Source organism: Bombina bombina, chromosome 8 (assembly GCF_027579735.1).
Source record: "Bombina bombina isolate aBomBom1 chromosome 8, aBomBom1.pri, whole genome shotgun sequence".
Classification (NCBI taxonomy): Eukaryota; Metazoa; Chordata; class Amphibia; order Anura; family Bombinatoridae; genus Bombina; species Bombina bombina.
In genome coordinates this window covers 166,147,747-166,167,567 of record NC_069506.1, presented here as the reverse complement: position 1 = coordinate 166,167,567, position 19,821 = coordinate 166,147,747, and the positions used below count along the sequence as shown (strand labels likewise).

Genomic DNA, 19,821 nt, shown 5'->3' with positions numbered 1-19,821 from the left:
CCCCAAAATTTCTAGTAGCGGCCCTGTTCATTACTATTTGTAGGCTGACATACATTATAAGCTAATAAGTAACAATTCCTAATGATCAGAATTCTCTATAATATACTATCTAGGTAGAAGATAGCAAACTAGGACCTAGATTTCAAGTTGAGCGCAAATATATTAGCACTTTTGAGAGCTAGCACCAATCAAGTTAAATCAATAGCGCTCTTATTCTTGTGCTCTTATTACAAGTTAAAGGTAAAATAGTTGCGCTTGAGGAACAGCCTCAGGTGCTCTAACATCTGTGTTTCGGATAGCGCAGCCTCACTAACTCCCTTACCTCAAAGACTTCTATTGGGCCCACTGCAAAACTCTATTCTGGCTTTTGCTCGTGTGCTAAGCCAAACTGTGCTAAAGCCAAAGGTCCATTAGAAATAGTTAAAATACCATTGTACTTCACTCAGAAGAAAATATTTGTATGTAAATATGGGCCAAGAAATGGTCTCACTTGTGTGTGTGTGTGTGTGTCCCTTTAAGCTGTCCCTTTAAGTGAAAGCTTAAAGGGACAGTAAACCTCAACATTTTCTTTCATGATTTGGAAAGGACATACAATTTTAAACAACTTTCCAAGTTACTTCTATTATCAAATTTGCTTCATTCTCTTGTTATCCTTTGCTGAAGGAACAGCATTGCACCATTGGCAATTGGCAATTAACCATTGGCAATTAACTGAACATCTAGTTAGCCAATCACAAGAGACAAATGTGTGCAGGGACCAATCAGCAGCTAGCTCCCAAGAGAACAAAGCACAAATATAGGTGAATTTAAAAGTGTCTTAAAATTGCATGTTCTATCTGAATCATGCATGTTTAATTTTGACTTTCCTATCCCGTTAAATCTAAGGTGTCATATAAGCACTTTTGTCACAGCAGGAGTCTTAAAATGGCACTGAATCATTTCTTATCTGATGCATTCAAAAGGTATTGGTTTAGCTGGACTGATTGCATTAGGGCAGCTTTAGTATGGGTGCTGCTTGTCTTTCTTTTTCCCATACATGGCGGTTGGCTCTTTGGTTTGATTTATACCTTAGATACAAAGAGGCTTTGTTTGGCTCGTTGGGCATGGGTTACCATAGAGTGCTGGGTGTTGCAGTCAAGTGATGGGTAAAGAGCATCACATAGGGTTAATAGCTTTAAACTGATGTCAGAAAACTTTAAATATACATCTTGTAACATATTAATATGCTGGGTAATGTTTTAAGTATTATAAATTCTAATTGATTGATATGTACGGACTAAGTACTAAAACCTAACAATAAAGGTACAACTTGTATACTGTAGATAAATCATACCTAACAAGATGAGTCCTATAATCTCCTGGAATGTTTGATCCGTGGGCAGTCTGCCTATAGTGATCTGTTGTTTCTGAAGGATTTCTTGCAGTTGTGTAGGGTTCCGTCTCAGTGTGGGAGTTTAATAAATAGTCCTTTTGCCTTTGGAAAAGATGTAATTTGATTAAAAAACAATTGAGGATTTATATGCTGGCTTGTATAATGTGACCTCTAACTAATAGTCTGTTCCAATAAGGTCTGCTGCGACCAGTGGATATCGAAGATAAATGTGATGGGAAAAAATGAGTGTCTCTTAGAAAAAAGTGATCACAAAATTTGAGTTGAAGTGTTCAAAACCATACGGTGCTCCTATTTAGATTAAAAAGAGACCCAAAAAATGAATTAATAATTGGAGTAGAAAAAAGGAGTGAAAAAAGGGGAAAAAATGAAAAAATGAAAGAAACGAAAAAATGAAAAAACGAAAAAAACCAAACAGACGAAAAACTAAAAAACCTTCTGGTGTTCAGATGAAACAATATGAATCAATAAGATTCCCAAGAGATAGGCAGTTATACATTTTAGGTACAAAAAACATATAAAGAAACAGTTATTGCATATAAAAAAAAAAAACAGTTGTTGCAAAAGGCGATCTGATTCCCAAAATATTAGACAATGTTATAGTCTGAGTGCAATAAAGATGCAATTGATGTTGAAAAGTCTAAATGTGGTAAATCCAAATGGAAGCTGGACTGCTGGCTCCTTAGTGCAGCTAGATAAAAAATGAGACAACGGTCTCAGGTGATAATGAAAAACTCCCAAGTGTATAAAAGAAAAACTCCAAAGTGTATAAAAGAAATCGTCAATCCAACCTGTGAAAAAAGCAAATAACAGCAATGTGCAAAAAATCAAAAACAATCGACTAAGATTGAAAATGAACTCACCAGTACTGGTCTACGCGTTTCGGCCTTATATAGGCCTTTCTTGAGAAAGGCCTATATAAGGCCGAAACGCGTAGACCAGTACTGGTGAGTTCATTTTCAATCTTAGTCGATTGTTTTTGATTTTTTGCACATTGCTGTTATTTGCTTTTTTCACAGGTTGGATTGACGATTTCTTTTATACACTTTGGAGTTTTTCTTTTATACACTTGGGAGTTTTTCATTATCACCTGAGACCGTTGTCTCATTTTTTATCTAGCTGCACTAAGGAGCCAGCAGTCCAGCTTCCATTTGGATTTACCACATTTAGACTTTTCAACATCAATTGCATCTTTATTGCACTCAGACTATAACATTGTCTAATATTTTGGGAATCAGATCGCCTTTTGCAACAACTGTTTTTTTTTTTATATGCAATAACTGTTTCTTTATATGTTTTTTGTACCTAAAATGTATAACTGCCTATCTCTTGGGAATCTTATTGATTCATATTGTTTCATCTGAACACCAGAAGGTTTTTTAGTTTTTCGTCTGTTTGGTTTTTTTCGTTTTTTCATTTTTTCGTTTCTTTCATTTTTTCATTTTTTCCCCTTTTTTCACTCCTTTTTTCTACTCCAATTATTAATTCATTTTTTGGGTCTCTTTTTAATCTAAATAGGAGCACCGTATGGTTTTGAACACTTCAACTCAAATTTTGTGATCACTTTTTTCTAAGAGACACTCATTTTTTCCCATCACATTTATCTTCGATATCCACTGGTCGCAGCAGACCTTATTGGAACAGACTATTAGTTAGAGGTCACATTATACAAGCCAGCATATAAATCCTCAATTGTTTTTTAATCATGTTTTAATGTTGATATATTAGTATGTATGTCACTAACCATGGATCCATGAGTATATGTATTTACTGATTTTTAAGAATATTTTAAAAGTTTTTATTTTTATTTTGATGTAATAAATTTCACATTGATTGTAACAAATCATATCTAGATCCTTTAGTACACCTAGCCTCCGTTAGTTGGCGCCTGGGCCCCTCCTCATTATCTTAATTCTCTTTAGGTGAGAGCTAGGTCTCACCTTTCCCAGGCAAACAGGTGCTTTGTTGGCGCTTTGAGTAATACCAATCACACAACTTCGAAAAGATGTAATTTGATGAGTGCCATACAAAGACTTGCTTTCATTATTTTATTAATTTTGTATTTTTATTGCGTTAGAGGTTTTGATGGGCAAACTGTCTATGAAGCATGAAAGCCTTACCAGTATTTCTTGAGATATTTGGTTTCAAAGGGATAAAACGGTTTTCACGTTCAGTATATTACATTTTTTGTGTGTCAGCGCAGTCAACCTGTGACTAGATCGAAACATTTTTTTCAAGATGGCACTAGGGTGCTTCTAGACCATAAATCTGGGGGGTGAAAAAAGTTGACCACAGAGTAAAATATTAAGGGATCTACATATTCCTACTGTTATTTATCTTGTTTATTAATCACAATTCTCCTCCGTTTATATTTCTCCTTGATCTGTAGAGTACTGGTTATGTACAAAAGACACTGCCTTGTAAAATTAGGGCAACTGACACTTTTGAAGTATTGGGTGCTTTAGCAATGATTGGGAGTTCATACCATGCCAGGTAACAGCCTGCATAGCGCACTCATTGTGAAAAACTGCAGTATTATACTTTTCAACATTGTGAATTAAGATCACAGGATTAGGCAATGATGTTTGGTGTTTGAGAAGCCAGAGGTTGAGCAGGGGTGGTCTAGTGGTGCAGTCTGTGGTCATGGCTAAGCAGTCTAGGGTAGAGTCTAGATGGTGTTGGAGGTCTTAAATCTGTATCATCCAACAGATTGTTAGATAATGGGTAGCTCTGCAGTATTGTTTACAAGGGTTGACCATTGCCAAGGTAGGTATACAGAAAAAAAAGGTTTACAAGAGCATACCAACAAGCTACAAGATTTTGCAACTGGATTGTGATGCTGACACGGAAAAAACAGCTGATCCAATCAGTAGTTCTAGTTGCATGATGTGGAACTAGCGCTGCTGATTGCATCTGTGTTTTTTTCCGCTCTGGACCAGCAGTGCTCTATTGTGGCAATGTGGGAATGAAATACACAGGGCCAGGTTATGAGTGGCGCATTAACTGCTACGTGCAAGCGATTAGGGGTGTTTGAGCGTGTTAGAAGTAGTGCGCTTAATACAAGTTGAAAATAAACTTGTTCGCTCAAGTGTAATTTAGATCCTAACACGGTTGCATTAGTGCTCATGAGAATTTAAGATTCTTAATGTGCATTATTGAAATATTACCTATAAAATATTAATAAAAAGGTATATAAATTATTAAAAATTAATAAACATACTGCAAAATATATAGATATATTCTATGGATTATTTAGAATATTTTAATATATATTAATTTTTATTAATATTTTATATGTAATATTTCAATAACGCGCCTTAAGAATCCTAAATTTTCTTCTTAATACAAGGAGAGTCCACGGCTTCATTCCTTACTGTGGGGAAATACTGAACCTGGCCACCAGGAGGAGGCAAAGACACCCCAGCCAAAGGCTTAAATACCTCTCCCACTTCCCCTATCCCCCAGTCATTCTTTGCCTTTCATCACAGGAGGATGGCAGAGAAGTGTCAGAAGATTTCGGAATTGTTCCTCAGGAGGGATATATTCCTTTCGATATAGAACTGAAGTTTTAAGTAGTCTTGTCAGCCTCTCAGTGAGAGCATTGACGAAAGTTAGAGTCTGGAGATGCAGGGAGAGTCTTTCTGTGAACCCATCCATACTGCCTGCTAACAGCTCCTTAAGCAACCAGTGTTGACAAGTTTCACTGTCTGCTTTCTTCACTCAAGTCCATGTCAGGAGCGATGCTACAAGACTGTCACACTTGAGAGGCTGTGTTTCTGTTCCACAGCATGGATTCTGGTAAGATCGTTTCAATTTTTACTTATGTTGAAATTGCTGAAGACAGGGTCACAGTGTGACTCCTTTTATCTTTATAGAGTCATGGGCTAATATCTCCTGAGAGAGGTTATCGAACAGTGGAGATTAAGCAAATGTGTTACTTTGATTTTATGCTGCTTTATGTGTGAGATTTATTTTTGGACTCATGTTTTAGACTGAGGTTATGCTGTACCGGAACATACAGGTGTTTACTTTCACTTTGAACGCTGCGCATCTTGTAGCTTGGCACGCTTTTTCTCATAGCAGGGGCAGTCCTGCATTACGCACCACGTGACCTGGTGTGGTCACACTTTCGTTTTCGTTTTCTCTTTCCTGTCCGAGCTAGCTGTCGGAGAGGTCGCTTCTTCTCTGGTTACCTGGGTCTAGGAGGTGGTGAGTGCCCCAGTCATTGGGGGTATAAAGGTGCTGTTTTTGTGAGAAATAAAAAGTGCATTTATTTGTATCCTACTGTTAGTGCCAGCTATGGAGGATCCTGATATGCTTGAGGGTACTCCCTCTATTCCTAATAGTAATACCTGTCTATATTGTGAGGAGGCCTTGGTGTGACCGCCCTTTCAACTATTCTCCATATGCATCAACAAGGTTATTATGTCTAAGAAGGTTAACCCCTTTAGTACTACTAAGCCGTCCACCTCTGAGGACTCGCCATCCTGTGAGGTGCATACCCATCATTCATCTCCATTGTAACATGCAGCTTCCTGTAGCACGCCTGATCCTCCGTCTGGAGGGCGCCTTTTACCATCAGACTTTACCACACAGTTAAAGACGGCGGTGTCTGAGGCCCTTAGTGTTTTACCTCACCCTCACGAAAGGTTAAACATAGCTCTCCGGTCCAGGGGACATCCAGTGATTTACTTGACTTGTCTGTCTTTCAAGTGTCCCAGGATGAGTCACACTCTGAGTCTTCAGAGGGTGAAATTTCTGGATCAGAGTCTGCTACCTCTAAGCCTCCGGCTGCGGAGGAGCCAGCCTTTAGATTTATAATTGAACACTTACGTTTTCTTCTAAAGGAGGTTCTGTCGACATTAGAGGTTCGAGAGGCCAAATTGCCTGATGAACCTTTGATCCCTAAATTAGACAGAGTGTACGAGGACAACTAACTTTTCCTGTACCTGTAAAAATGGCAAACATTATTAAGCGTGAATGGGATAGAATTGGATCTTTCTTTTCCCCTTCGTCTGCCTTTAAAAAATGATTCCCAGTCACGGATTCTCTGCTTGAAATGTGGGGTTCCGTCCCTAAGGTGGATGGCGCTATCTCCATGTTAGCTAAACGTACTACTATCCCTCTGGAGGATAGTTCATCTTTCAGAGAGCCGATGGATAAGAAGATGGAAACTTTTCTCAGAAAAATGTTTCAGCATACAGGATACTTATTTCAACCGGCAGCGGCTGTTACCTCGGTTGCTGGAGCTGTGGCCTACTGGTGTGACTCCTTAGCGGATTTGATCGAGGAGGAGGGTCCCCTTGATGTTATCCAAGGAAGAATTAAGGCTTTGAGAATTGCTAATTCTTTTATCTGTGATGCAAACATGCAGATTATTCGCTTGAATGCTAGAATCTCTGGTTTCTCAGTGCAGACAGGTCGGGCGCTCTGGCTGAAGTCCTGGTCTGCGGACATGACTTCTAAGTGTAGACTACTTTCCCTCCCCTTTAAGGGAAACATTTTATTTGGTCCAGGCCTGGACTCCATTATTTCCATGGTTACAGGGGGCAAGGGTGCCTTCCTACCGCAGGATAAAAAGAACAAATCTAAGGGACAAGGATCTAATTTTCATTCCTTTCGTTCTGAAAAGTCCCAACGTCAGCAGTCCTCCTCTAAATCCGAGCAAACCAAGAGCACTTGGAAGCTGGCTATTCCGGAATCCTGGAATAAATCCAAGCAGAACAAGAAGCCTGTCTCTAAGGAGGACAGATCCCGCAAGACTTTCTGGGGTACGTGTAGGATCTGTCCTCCTTAGCGGTCATTGTCCCGGTTCCAATTGCAGAAAGAGGTTTGGGATACTACTCAAACCTGTTTGTGGTGCCAAAGAAGGAGGGAACTTTCCGCCCAATTCTGGACCTAAAGTGCTTAAACAAGTTTCTAAATGTCCCCTCATTCAAGATGGAGAGAATCAGGTCAATTCTTCCTCTAGTTCAGGAAGAACAGTTCATGACCTCTATAGATCTGAAGGATGCCTACCTTCACGTTCCAATCCACAGGGACCACTGCAGTTTCTAAGGATTGCATTCCTGGATCAGCACTTCCAGTTCATTGCCCTTCTGTTTGGTCTAGCTATGGCCCCAAGAATCTTTACAATGGTTCTAGGGGCTCTCCTGGCCGTCGACAGAACCCAAAGTATAGCAGTAGCTCCCTACTTGGATGACATTCTGGTTCAAGCACCATCCTTTCATCTAGCGGTGGACCATTCGGTATCTCTTCTCTCACTTCTTCGATCAAATGGATGGAAGATAAACTTAGAGAAGAGTTCTCTTATTCCAGGCACCAGGGTAGAATTCCTGGGTACTATAATAGATTCAATATTCATGAGGATATTTCTAACCGACCAGAGACGGTGCAAGCTAGCTTCGGCATGTCTTGCCTTCTGGACCTCCTTAAGACCATCTGTGGCTCAGTGTATGGAGGTAATTGGTCTCATGGTGTCCAGCATGGACATAATTCCCTTTGCCAGGTTCTGTCTCAGACTGTTACAGCAGGAACGAGAAGCTCCCTAGCCATGAGAGAAGTATCTTGGATTCTGGAGTGGGCAGAGGCCCACGGCTGTTTGCTGTCAGCGATCCACATTCCGAGTGTGGACAACTGGGAAGCAGATTTTCTCAGTAGACAATCCTTTCTTCCGGGGGAATGGTCTCTCCATCCCAAAGTGTTTGCGGAGATATTCTACATGTGGGGGACTCTGGAGATAGATCTTATGGCGTCTCTTCTCAATACAAAACTACCCAAATATTTGTTGAGAAACAGGGATCCACATGCGGAGCTAATAGATGCATTAGCTGTGCCTTGGAGGTTCAGTCTGATCTACCTGTTTCCGATATTACCATTCCTTCCTCAAGTAGTGGCCCGCATCAAGCAGGAGCAGGCATCAGTAATACTGATTGCTCCATTGTGGCCGCGAAGGACGTGGTTCGCGGGTCTAGTGAGGATGTCATCTTCTCCTCCATGAAAGTTACCTTGTCGCAGGGATCTGCTGGAAAAAGGTCATTTTGTTAATCAAAATCTAGATTCTCTGAGGCTGACTGCGTTCGATGCTGCCAGATATCCCATTAATTTCTATGGTAGAAAACCAGTTGCGTTTACACCTAACACCCTAACATAAGCCCCAAGACTAAATACCCCTAATCTGTCGCCCCGACCTCGTGCCACCTACATAATGTTATTAAAACCTATCCCACCGCTCCCAGACCCCACCCCAACTAAATAAAAGTATTAACCCCTATCCCACGGCTCTCGGACCCCACCGCAACTAAATAAATGTATTAACCCCTAAACCCCTGGCCTCCCACATCACTACCACTTACTAAACCTATTAACCCCTAAACCGCCAGCCCCCCACATCGCCATAAACTAAATTAAGCTATTAACCCCTTAACCTAACAACCCGCTAACTTTATATTAAAATTACAACATCCCTATCTTATAATAAATTTAAACTTACCTGTAGAATTAAATTAAACTATATTAAACTATTAATTAACCTACCCTAACTATTATACTAAAATTACATTAAACTACCAATTAAATTAACTATTTTACATATTTAAAAACCTAACCCTACTCAAATTATTTAAATCTACAATTAAAAATTTCTAAATTACAAAAAAAATAAACGCTAAGTTACAAAAAATAAAAAAAAACACAGTATCAAAAATAAAAAAGAATTACACCTAATCTAAGGGCCCTATCAAAATAATAAAGTCTCTCCAAAATAAAAAAACCTCTAGCCTACAATAAACCACCAATGGCCCTTAAAAGGGCCTTTTGTGGGGCATTGACCCAAAGAAATCAGCTCTTTTACCTGTAAGAAAAAATACAAACAACCCCCCAACAGTAAAACCCACCACCCACACAACCAACCCCCCAAATAAAAACCCTATCTAAAAAACCTAAGCTCCCCATTGTCATAAAAGGGCATTTGTATGTGCATTGCCTTTAAAAGGGCATTTAGCTCTTTTACTGCCCAGACCCTACTCTAAAAATAAAACCCACCCAAAAAACTCTTAAATAAACCTAACACTAACCCCCGACGATCCACTTACAGTTTTTGAAGTTCTGCTTGAAGGATCCATCCTGCTGGCAAGAAGTCTTCATCCATGCAGCCTCTTCTATCTTCATCCATCCAGCGAGGAGCGGGTCTATCCTTAAGACATCCGACGAGGAGCTCCTCTTCAATATGGTCTCCGCCGTAAACTGGATCTTGAATGCAAGTGACGTCATCCAAGATCATGATGGCGTCCCTTGCATTCCTATTGGCTGAAAGGTTCCAATCAGCTAATAGGATTAGAGCCGCTAAAATCCTATTGGCTGTTCCAATCAGCCAATAGGATTTGAGCAGCTCTCATCCTATTGGCTGTTCCAATCAGCCAATAGGATTTGAGCAGTTTTCATTCTATTGGCTGTTAGCCAATAGCCGTGCGGTTAATCCGGCTTGGCGCCCATGGGAGCCGGATTTACCGTACGGCTATTGGCTAAGAGGTGGAAACGTCACCTCTTAGCAAAACATTTTTTAGCCGTAAGCTGCTGTAGCAGCTAAGAACGGCGATCAGTTGAAACAAATAAAGGCGCTTTCTACATGAAGTATCTTATACTTCATAAATGAAAGTCCCCTTTATTTGTTTCAATAGTCAATCCTAGCGTTTGTACAACGTTAGGATTGACTTTCACTTTAAGAACGAGGCCTCTATGGATCAGATTTGTAAGGCGGCTACCTGGTCCTCCTTATACACTTTTTCAAAATTTTACAAGTTTGATGTTTTTGCTTCAGCTGAAGCAGCTCTAGGGAGAAAGGTTTTGCAGGCTGTGGTGCCCTCAGATTAGGGTCAGCCTCTTTTTTCTCTTGTTAAGTGTGTTCAGTCCACGGGTCATCCATTACTTATGGGATATATTCTCCTCCTCAACAGGAAGTTGCAAGAGGATCACCCAAGCAGAGCTGCTATATAGCTCCTCCCCTCACATGTCATATCCAGTCATTCTCTTGCAACCCTCAACAAAGAAGGAGGTCGCGGGAGGAGTTGGAGTTTTTACTTAATTATTCTTCAATCAAAAGTTTGTTATTTTAAATGGCACCGGAGTGTGCTGTTTTTTTCTATCTCAGGCAGTATTTGGAAGAAGAAACTGCCTGCGTTTTCTATGATCTTAGCAGGCGTAACTAAGATCTACTGGCTGTTCTCGACATTCTGAGGAGTGGGGTAACTTCAGAACATGGGAATAGCATGCGGGGTCCACCGCAAATGAGGTATGTGCAGTACAATATTTTCTGGGAATGGAATTGACTAAGAAAATGCTGCTGTTACCCGTATGATGTAAGTACAGCCTTAAATGCAGTAGTAGTGACTGGTATCAGGCTGATAAATGTATGCACAGTAGAGTTATTTTCTAGGGACTAGAATTTGACTGTGAAAATACTGTTAATACTGAAATAATGCTTAAGCCTTATCTGCAGTGGTAGCGACTGGTTGCAGGCTTAGTAATAACTTTGCATGACATTTAAAGAAGTTTATTTTCAAAACGTTTACTGGCATGTTATTCGTTTTGTGAGGTACTTTGGTGATAAATCCTTTGGGCATGAATTTTTTTCCACATGGCTAACGTATATTTTCTGCATAGAAACCGTTTATATCAGGTCTCCCACTGTTGTAAATGAGCGGGAGGGGCCTCTTTTTAGCGCCTTGTTGCGCAGTTAAAATTCTAGCACAGTCTTCCTGCTTCTTCCTCCTTGATCCAGGACGTCTCTAGAGAGCTCAGGGGTCTTCAAAATTCGTTTTTGAGGGAGCTAATCAGTCACAGCAGACCTGTGACAGTGTGTTAGACTGTGATAAAAACGTTTTATATTAATTTGATATCCGTTTTTTTGGGTACTGAGGGGTTAATCATCCGGTTGCTAATGGGTGCAATCCTCTGCTAATTAATACATTTAAAGAATTGTTGACTATAACTGAATTATTCTTTAGTTGCTCAACTGTGTTTTTTAAAAGCGCTGCTTGCTTGCAAACTTATTGAAAGTATTTTCCAAGCTTGCTAGCTTCATTGCTAGTCTGTTTAAACACGTCTGATATAGAGGAATCTGCTTGTTCATTATGTTTAAAAGCCGTTGTGGAGCCCAATAGAAATATGTGTACCAATTGTATTGATGTTACTTTGAAAAATCAATCTGTACCGCTTAAAAAATTATCACCAGACAACGAGGGGGCAGTTATGCCGTCTAACTCTCCTCACGTGTCAGTACCTTCGTCTCCTGCTCGGGAGGTGCGTGAGATTGAGGCGCCAAGTACATCAAGGCCCTTACAAATCACTTTACATGATATGGCTAATGTTATGAAAGAAGTGTTATACAATATGCCAGAGTTAAGAGGCAAGCGCGACAGTTCTGGGTTAAGGACAGAGCGCGCCGATGACACGAGAGCCATGTCTGATACTGCGTCACAATTTGCAGAACATGAGGACGGAGAGCTTCATTCTGTGGGTGACGGTTCTGATTCGGGGAGACCGGATTCAGAAATTTAAAATTTTAAATTTAAGCTTGAGAACCTCCGTGTGTTGCTAGGGGAGGTGTTAGCGGCTCTGAATGATTGTGACACGGTGGCAATCCCAGAGAAATTATGTAGGCTGGATAAATACTACGCGGTGCCGGTGTGTACTGACGTTTTTCCTATACCAAAGAGGCTTACAGAGATTATTAGTAAGGAGTGGGATAGACCCGGTGTGCCTTTTTCCCCTCCTCCGATATTTAGAAAAATGTTCCCTATAGACGCCACCACAAGAGACTTATGGCAGACGGTCCCTAAGGTGGAGGGAGCAGTTTCTACTTTAGCCAAGCGTACCACTATCCCGGTGGAGGATAGCTGTGCTTTCTCAGATCCAATGGATAAAAAATTAGAGGGTTATCTTAAGAAAATGTTTATTCAACAAGGTTTTATATTACAGCCTCTTGCATGCATTGCGCCTGTCACTGCTGCAGCTGCATTCTGGTTTGAGTCTCTGGAAGAGGCGATTCGCACAGCACCATTGGATGAGTCTCTGAGCAAGATTAGAACCCTTAAGCTGGCTAATGCGTTTGTTTCGGATGCCGTAGTGCATTTAACCAAACTTACGGCTAAAAATTCCGGATTCGCCATACAGGCGCGCAGAGCGCTTTGGCTTAAATCCTGGTCAGCAGATGTAACTTCTAAGTCTAAATTGCTAGACATTCCTTTCAAAAGGCAGACCTTATTCGGGCCCGGCTTGAAGGAAATTATTACTGACATTACTAGAGGTAAGGGCCACACCCTTCCTCAGGACAGGGCCAAATCAAAGGCCAAACAGTCTAATTTTCGTGCCTTTCGTAATTTCAAGGCAGGAGCAGCATCAACTTCCTCCGCTCCAAAACAGGAAGGAACTACTGCTCATTACAGACAGGGTTGGAAAAGCAACCAGTCATGGAACAAGGGCAAGCAGGCCAGAAAGCCTACTTCCGCCCCTAAGACAGCATGAAGTCAGGGCCCCCTTTCCAGAGACGGATCTAGTGGGGGGCAGACTCTCTCTCTTCGCCCAGGCTTGGGCAAGAGATGTACAGGATCCCTGGACGCTGGAGATTATATCTCAGGGATACCTTCTGGATTTCAAGACTTCTCCTCCACAAGGGAGGTTTCCTCTGTCAAGGTTATCAACAAACCTAGTAAAGAAAGAGGCATTTCTACAATGTGTACAAGACCTCTTAGTGATGGGAGTGATCCACCCAGTTCCGCGGACGGAACAGGGGCAAGGGTTTTATTCAAATCTGTTTGTGGTTCCCAAGAAAGAGGGAACCTTCAGACCAATCTTAGATTTAAAAATCTTAAACAAATTCCTAAGGGTTCCATCGTTCAAGATGGAAACCATTCGAACCATCCTACCCATGATCCAAGAGGGTCAATATATGACCACAGTGGATTTAAAGGATGCCTACCTTCACATTCCGATTCACAAAGATCATTATCGGTACCTAAGGTTTGCCTTTCTAGACAGGCATTACCAGTTTGTAGCGCTTCCCTTCGGGTTGGCTACGGCCCCGAGAATTTTTACAAAGGTTCTCGGCTCTCTTCTGGCGGTACTAAGACCACGAGGCATAGCGGTGGCTCCATACCTAGACGACATTCTGATACAAGCGTCAAGTTTTCAAAATGCAAAGTCTCATACAGAGATAGTTCTAGCATTTCTGAGGTCGCATGGGTGGAAAGTGAACGTGGAAAAGAGTTCTCTGTTACCACTCACAAGGGTCCCTTTTCTAGGGACTCTTATAGATTCTGTAGAGATGAAGATTTACCTGACGGAGTCCAGGCTATCAAAACTTCTCAATGCTTGCCGTGTCCTTCACTCCATTCCAAGCCCATCAGTAGCTCAGTGCATGGAAGTGATCGGCTTAATGGTCACGGCGATGGACATAGTGCCATTTGCGCGCCTACATCTCAGACCGCTGCAACTATGCATGCTAAGTCAATGGAACGGGGATTACTCAGATCTGTCCCCTTTGCTAAATCTGGACCAGGAGACCAGAGATTCTCTTCTCTGGTGGTTATCACGGGTTCATCTGTCCAAAGGAATGTCCTTTCGCAGACCAGATTGGACGATTGTAACCACGGATGCCAGCCTACTAGGCTGGGGAGCAGTCTGGAACTCCCTGAAGGCTCAGGGATCGTGGACTCAGGAGGAGAAACTCCTCCCAATAAACATTCTAGAATTAAGGGCAATATTCAATGCTCTTCTAGCTTGGCCTCAGTTGGCAACACTGAGGTTCATCAGATTTCAGTCGGACAACATCACGACTGTGGCTTACATCAATCATCAAGGGGGAACCAGGAGTTCCCTAGCGATGTTGGAAGTCTTGAAAATAATTTGCTGGGCAGAGTCTCACTCTTGCCACCTGTCAGTGATCTACATCCCAGGCGTGTAGAACTGGGAGGCGGATTTTTTAAGTCGCCAGACTTTTCATCCGGGGGAGTGGGAACTTCACCCGGAGGTATTTGCCCAACTGATTCTTCGTTGGGGCAAACCGGATCTGGATCTCATGGCATCTCGCCAGAACGCCAAGCTTCCTTGTTACGGATCCAGGTCCAGGGACCCGGGAGCGGTGCTGTTAGATGCACTAGCAGCCCCTTGGGTTTTCAACATAGCTTATGTGTTTCCACCTTTTCCGTTGCTTCCTCGTCTGATTGACAGGATCAAACAGGAGAGAGCATCGGTGATTCTGATAGCGCCTGCGTGGCCACGCAGGACCTGGTATGCAGACCTAGTGGACATGTCGTCCTGTCCACCATGGTCTCTACCCCTGAGGCAGGACCTTCTAATTCAGGGTCCTTTCAACCATCCAAACCTAATTTCTCTGAGGCTGACTGCTTGGAAATTGAACGCTTGATTCTATCAAAGCGTGGCTTTTCGGATTCGGTTATTGATACATTAATACAGGCTCGGAAACCTGTTACCAGAAAAATTTACCACAAGATATGGCGTAAATATTTATATTGGTGTGAATCCAAGAGTTACTCATGGAGTAAGGTTAGGATTCCTAGGATATTGTCTTTTCTACAAGAGGGTTTAGAAAAGGGCTTATCCGCTAGTTCACTAAAGGGACAGATTTCTGCTCTGTCTATTCTTTTACACAAGCGTCTGGCAGAGAATCCAGACGTCCAGGCTTTTTGTCAGGCTTTGGCTAGGATTAAGCCTGTGTTTAAAGCTGTTGCTCCTCCGTGGAGCTTAAACTTGGTTCTTAAAGTTCTCCAGGGTGTTCCGTTTGAACCCCTTTATTCCATTGATATTAAGCTTTTATCTTGGAAAGTTCTGTTTTTGATGGCTATTTCCTCGCTCGTAGAGTCTCTGAGTTATCTGCCTTACATTGTGATTCTCCTTATCTGATCTTTCATTCAGACAAGGTAGTCCTGCGTACTAAACCTGGGTTTTTACCTAAGGTTGTTTCTAACAAGAATATCAATCAAGGGATTGTTGTTCCATCCTTATGTCCTAATCCTTCTTCAAAGAAGGAACGTCTTTTGCATAATCTAGATGTGGTCCGTGCTCTGAAGTTCTACTTACAGGCAACTAAAGATTTTCGACAAACTTCTTCTCTGTTTGTCGTTTACTCTGGACAGAGGAGAGGTCAAAAGGCTTCGGCTACCTCTCTCTCTTTTTGGCTTCGTAGCATAATACGCTTAGCCTATGAGACTGCTGGACAGCAGCCTCCTGAAAGAATTACAGCTCATTCCACTAGAGCTGTGGCTTCCACCTGGGCCTTTAAGAATGAGGCCTCTGTTGAACAGATTTGCAAGGCTGCAACTTGGTCTTCACTTCATACCTTTTCCAAATTTTACAAATTTGACACTTTTTCTTCGGAGGCTGTTTTTGGGAGAAAGGTTCTACAGGCAGTGGTTCCTTCTGTTTAATGTTCCTGCCTTGTCCCTCCCATCATCCGTGTACTTTAGCTTTGGTATTGGTATCCCATAAGTAATGGATGACCCGTGGACTGAACACACTTAACAAGAGAAAACATAATTTATGCTTACCTGATAAATTTATTTCTCTTGTAGTGTGTTCAGTCCACGGCCCGCCCTGTCTATTTGAGGCAGGTTCTAAATTTTTAAATTATAACTCCAGTCACCACTGCACCCTATAGTTTCTCCTTTCTCGTCTTGTTTCGGTCGAATGACTGGATATGACATGTGAGGGGAGGAGCTATATAGCAGCTCTGCTTGGGTGATCCTCTTGCAACTTCCTGTTGGGGAGGAGAATATATCCCATAAGTAATGGATGACCCGTGGACTGAACACACTACAAGAGAAATAAATTTATCAGGTAAGCATAAATTATGTTTTTGTCCCTCCCATTTCATTCAGTGTTCTCTAGAGCTTGGGTATATGTTTCCCAACAGTAAGGGATGAAGCCGTGGACTCTCCTTGTATTAAGAAAGAAAACAGAAATTATGGTTACCAGATAATTTAATTTCCTTCTGTACAAGGAGAGTCCACGGACCCCCGCCCGTGTTCTCCGATGCGCAGCCCCCTAAATTATAACTTTCTTCTGGCACCTTTTATACCCCAATATTTCTCCTACTGTTCCTTGTTCTCTCGGCAGAATGACTGGGGGATAGGGGAAGTGGGAGAGGTATTTAAGCCTTTAGCTGTGGTGTTTTTGCCTCCTCCTGGTGGCCAGGTTCATTATTTCCCAACAGTAAGGAATGAAGCCGTGGACTCTCCTTGTACAGAAGGAAATGAAATGATCTGGTATGCATAATTTATATTTTTCATGTGCGCTAAACTGACAGCATTAAGATCTAAATTGAGGTGCTTTCAACTTGTAATGCGATCAGTATCTGACACGCAAAAAAAAACTGTACTTCTAGTGGAGCTAGCGTGCGAACGTGAGCGATAATTACCGCTCCACTCGTAATCTGGCTCACAGTCGGGACCAGCAATGTGGTTATTAAACACATAATTACATGATCTAATTGGTTAAAGCATGTCATTTTTTTGACTATAATGGCCCTTTAAACTCAACTTTTTGCAGCTGCAGGTTTTTTGGTTTTAAAATCACAACTGGCATCTTTACAAATCTCAAGTATGAGTTTGACACCTCGAGATACTCTTTAAAAGACAGGAACTACTGAAAAAACAGAAGCATATTAAATCATATTCAGTTTGACTAGCACCATAAATACAAAACAACAACAGAAATGGATTAAAGGGACAGTCTACACCTTAGTCCACCTAAAGTCTTACTTTAGATTACGTTGCAAATATATTTCTGCACCCTTTCTATATAATGCAGTAGGAACAGTAAAAAAGTTATTTTAAAATGAATATTGCTTCTGGTACTTTTAAGTGGTTGCCAAGCTCTGCCCACTGATGACATCACGATCTGGGCTGCATCTCTGCACCCTACTGAATAGCATTGACAGTCTGTTAAATCCAATTAGTGAGTCTTTAGTAACCAGTGAAGTCTTAAATGCAGCCCAGATTGTGATGTCATCAGTGGGCGGAGCTTGCCAGCAATTTCAAAGTGACTAGGAACAAAAGTCACTTTAAAATAACTTTTTTACTGTTACTGCTGCATGACGTAGAAAGGTTGCAAGAGGATATTTTGCAGCTTAATCTAAAATAAGACTTTAAAATGACTAAGGTGTAGACTGTCCCTTTAACGAACAGGTCTCCTTGGAAGTTCCAGGAACAGAAATCTTGCAAATCAGTGTGCACAACAATGTTATTTGCAATCTGAAAATACATTTGTTGTACTTTAAATAAGCTATAAATATTTGTGAAATGGCTTAAAAGATAAAGCAAAAAATGATTACTCATTTTCTTCTATGCTGACAATGTTTTTTTTTTTTTTTTCTAGGTGTCACTGTGGCAGCAAAAGGCTACTTTGATGCACTTGTGAAACTTGGGGAACTAGCAAGCATCAGTCAGGGGTCAAAAGAACTTGGTACGTTTACATAATAATATACAGTTATTATACGTGAGAAGTTGTTTACGGTGTTACACTTTTACTTCAAGGCCAGGTTGTATTTTTAGTTGTGTTTGACATCCTCTATCCTATTATTTTTTTTGCAGATTCCTTTGCTAATAATTGAATAAAAAATAGCAACTATTTTACATTTAGTGCACAACTTTTCTTTTTATAAGATCTTTTGTACTGTACATGCTGAAGTGTCTCAACAACAGTCCTCAGATTTAATAACAGGACAGATTTGAAGAATTTCCCTGCGTAAGCACAGATGAGACAGTCAAAAAGGTTGAATTACTGAACTACTAAAAATTGGGATTGGAATTGAGAAGCACCACTTTAGATCACATGTGACAATCACTTCACAGTCTGTGGGACAGTCTCAAATTAGCGGCTAAATGAAGCTGTCCTTCTGTATGGGACAGGCCAGATTAAAAAAAAAAAAAAAAATCTGCCCCTGGACCACCCAAAACAATAAATGTGAACTGCTCCGTTGTGGATTTTATTTTGAAATATCAGTAAGCTTGATTTAGATAAAGACACTGCATAGTTGTTCAATAAGCCAGCCCAAATAATTAAGAGCTAGAAAAAGTTGAAGTTTATAGGTGCAGCTAGGAATGAAATCCAGGCAAGCACTAGATATGATATCAGCCCTTCATGGCTGGGTGAGCTAATGTAAATCGGTCCAGTAAAGACCTTTTTTGGTCAAATTTATATGTTGCATGGAGCCTTGTAGGTGCTAATTTGAATATACTTCACTGTAGGATCAATCAGCCATGGACTACATTTTTAAAGGGGACAGGGCAGATGTGTTGTCACATAAATCACTAAATTTTAAATCTAAGTTACTTAGTACTTGAGGCTCAGAAGTAGCAATTCAATATTTGGATCTAGCTGGTGATTGGTGGTGACACACATGTGCAGCTTGTCATTGGCTCAACAGATGGGATGAGCTAGACCCTCGTAGTGCATTGCATGTGTTTAACCCCTTTGTTACAGAAGATGGTACAATTTAGATTTTTTGTGGCTTTAGTTCCCAGAAGATTCAATGTTTACCATTTGTCATCTGCCATACGACACCTAGATGGTCTTGTTCCTTTTCTTTTGAAAGAATAATCTGGTATCTACTGTGAATGTTTTTATTTATTGCCAATCAGAGACAAAGTTGCTGTGCCCTCCTCATTGTATTACTCTGTAAGAGATGTTGAATCCCTCTTTTAAGGCTTTGAAGCCTCCTTATTTTTTTCAGATGTGTGTGTGTGTGTGTGATCCTTTATTTTTGTATTCAGCTTTTAAAGCCATGTTGGTTTTGTAACAACATTTTTCAGAAATACCTGCCTAGAAACAAAATCAAATGTCATGTTAAAGGGACAGTAACCCCCAAAATGTCCTTTCATGATTTGGACAGAACATACAATTTTAAACAACATTCCAATTTACTTCTATTATAAAATTTGCTTCATTGTCTTGTTATCCTTTGCTGAAGGAGCAGCATTGCGCTACGGGCAGCTAGCTGAACACATCTAGTTAGCCCATCACAAGAGACAAATGTATGCAGGCACCAATCAGCAGCTAGCTTCCACAAGTGTAGGATATGTGTGTATTCTTTTCCAACAATAGATACCAATAGAACAAAGCACATTTGAAAAATAGAAGTGAATTTAAAAGTGTCATTCAATTTTGACTTTTCTATCCCTTTAACATTTTAAGTTGCCAGTTTTTACATAAAAATTGCAACATTCCAAACATGTTTACTGAAGTGTAGGAGTTTCAAATGCTATGTGATCAGGATAAGAAAAAGGTAAGGGTAGGGTTAGGGTTCATTCCCTGGCTGACATAGAGGAATGTTAGATATTAAAAAAGCCCTTTCTGACCTTACCAGCATTAGATTAGTCCCACAGTATGTAACCTCATTAGAGGTAGCCCTTGGA

General features: G+C 40.9%; 1 protein-coding gene across 1 annotated transcript in view; it reads left to right on the top strand.

Moving 5' to 3' along the window:
* Window positions 1-19,821, top strand: part of LOC128638617 (brain-specific angiogenesis inhibitor 1-associated protein 2) — a 276,667-nt gene that overhangs the window by 86,248 nt on the left and 170,598 nt on the right. The window contains exon 3 of the mRNA XM_053690680.1: window positions 17,783-17,869. Coding sequence (XP_053546655.1) covers window positions 17,783-17,869 — 87 coding nt within the window. The remainder of the gene's footprint in view (window positions 1-17,782; window positions 17,870-19,821) is intronic.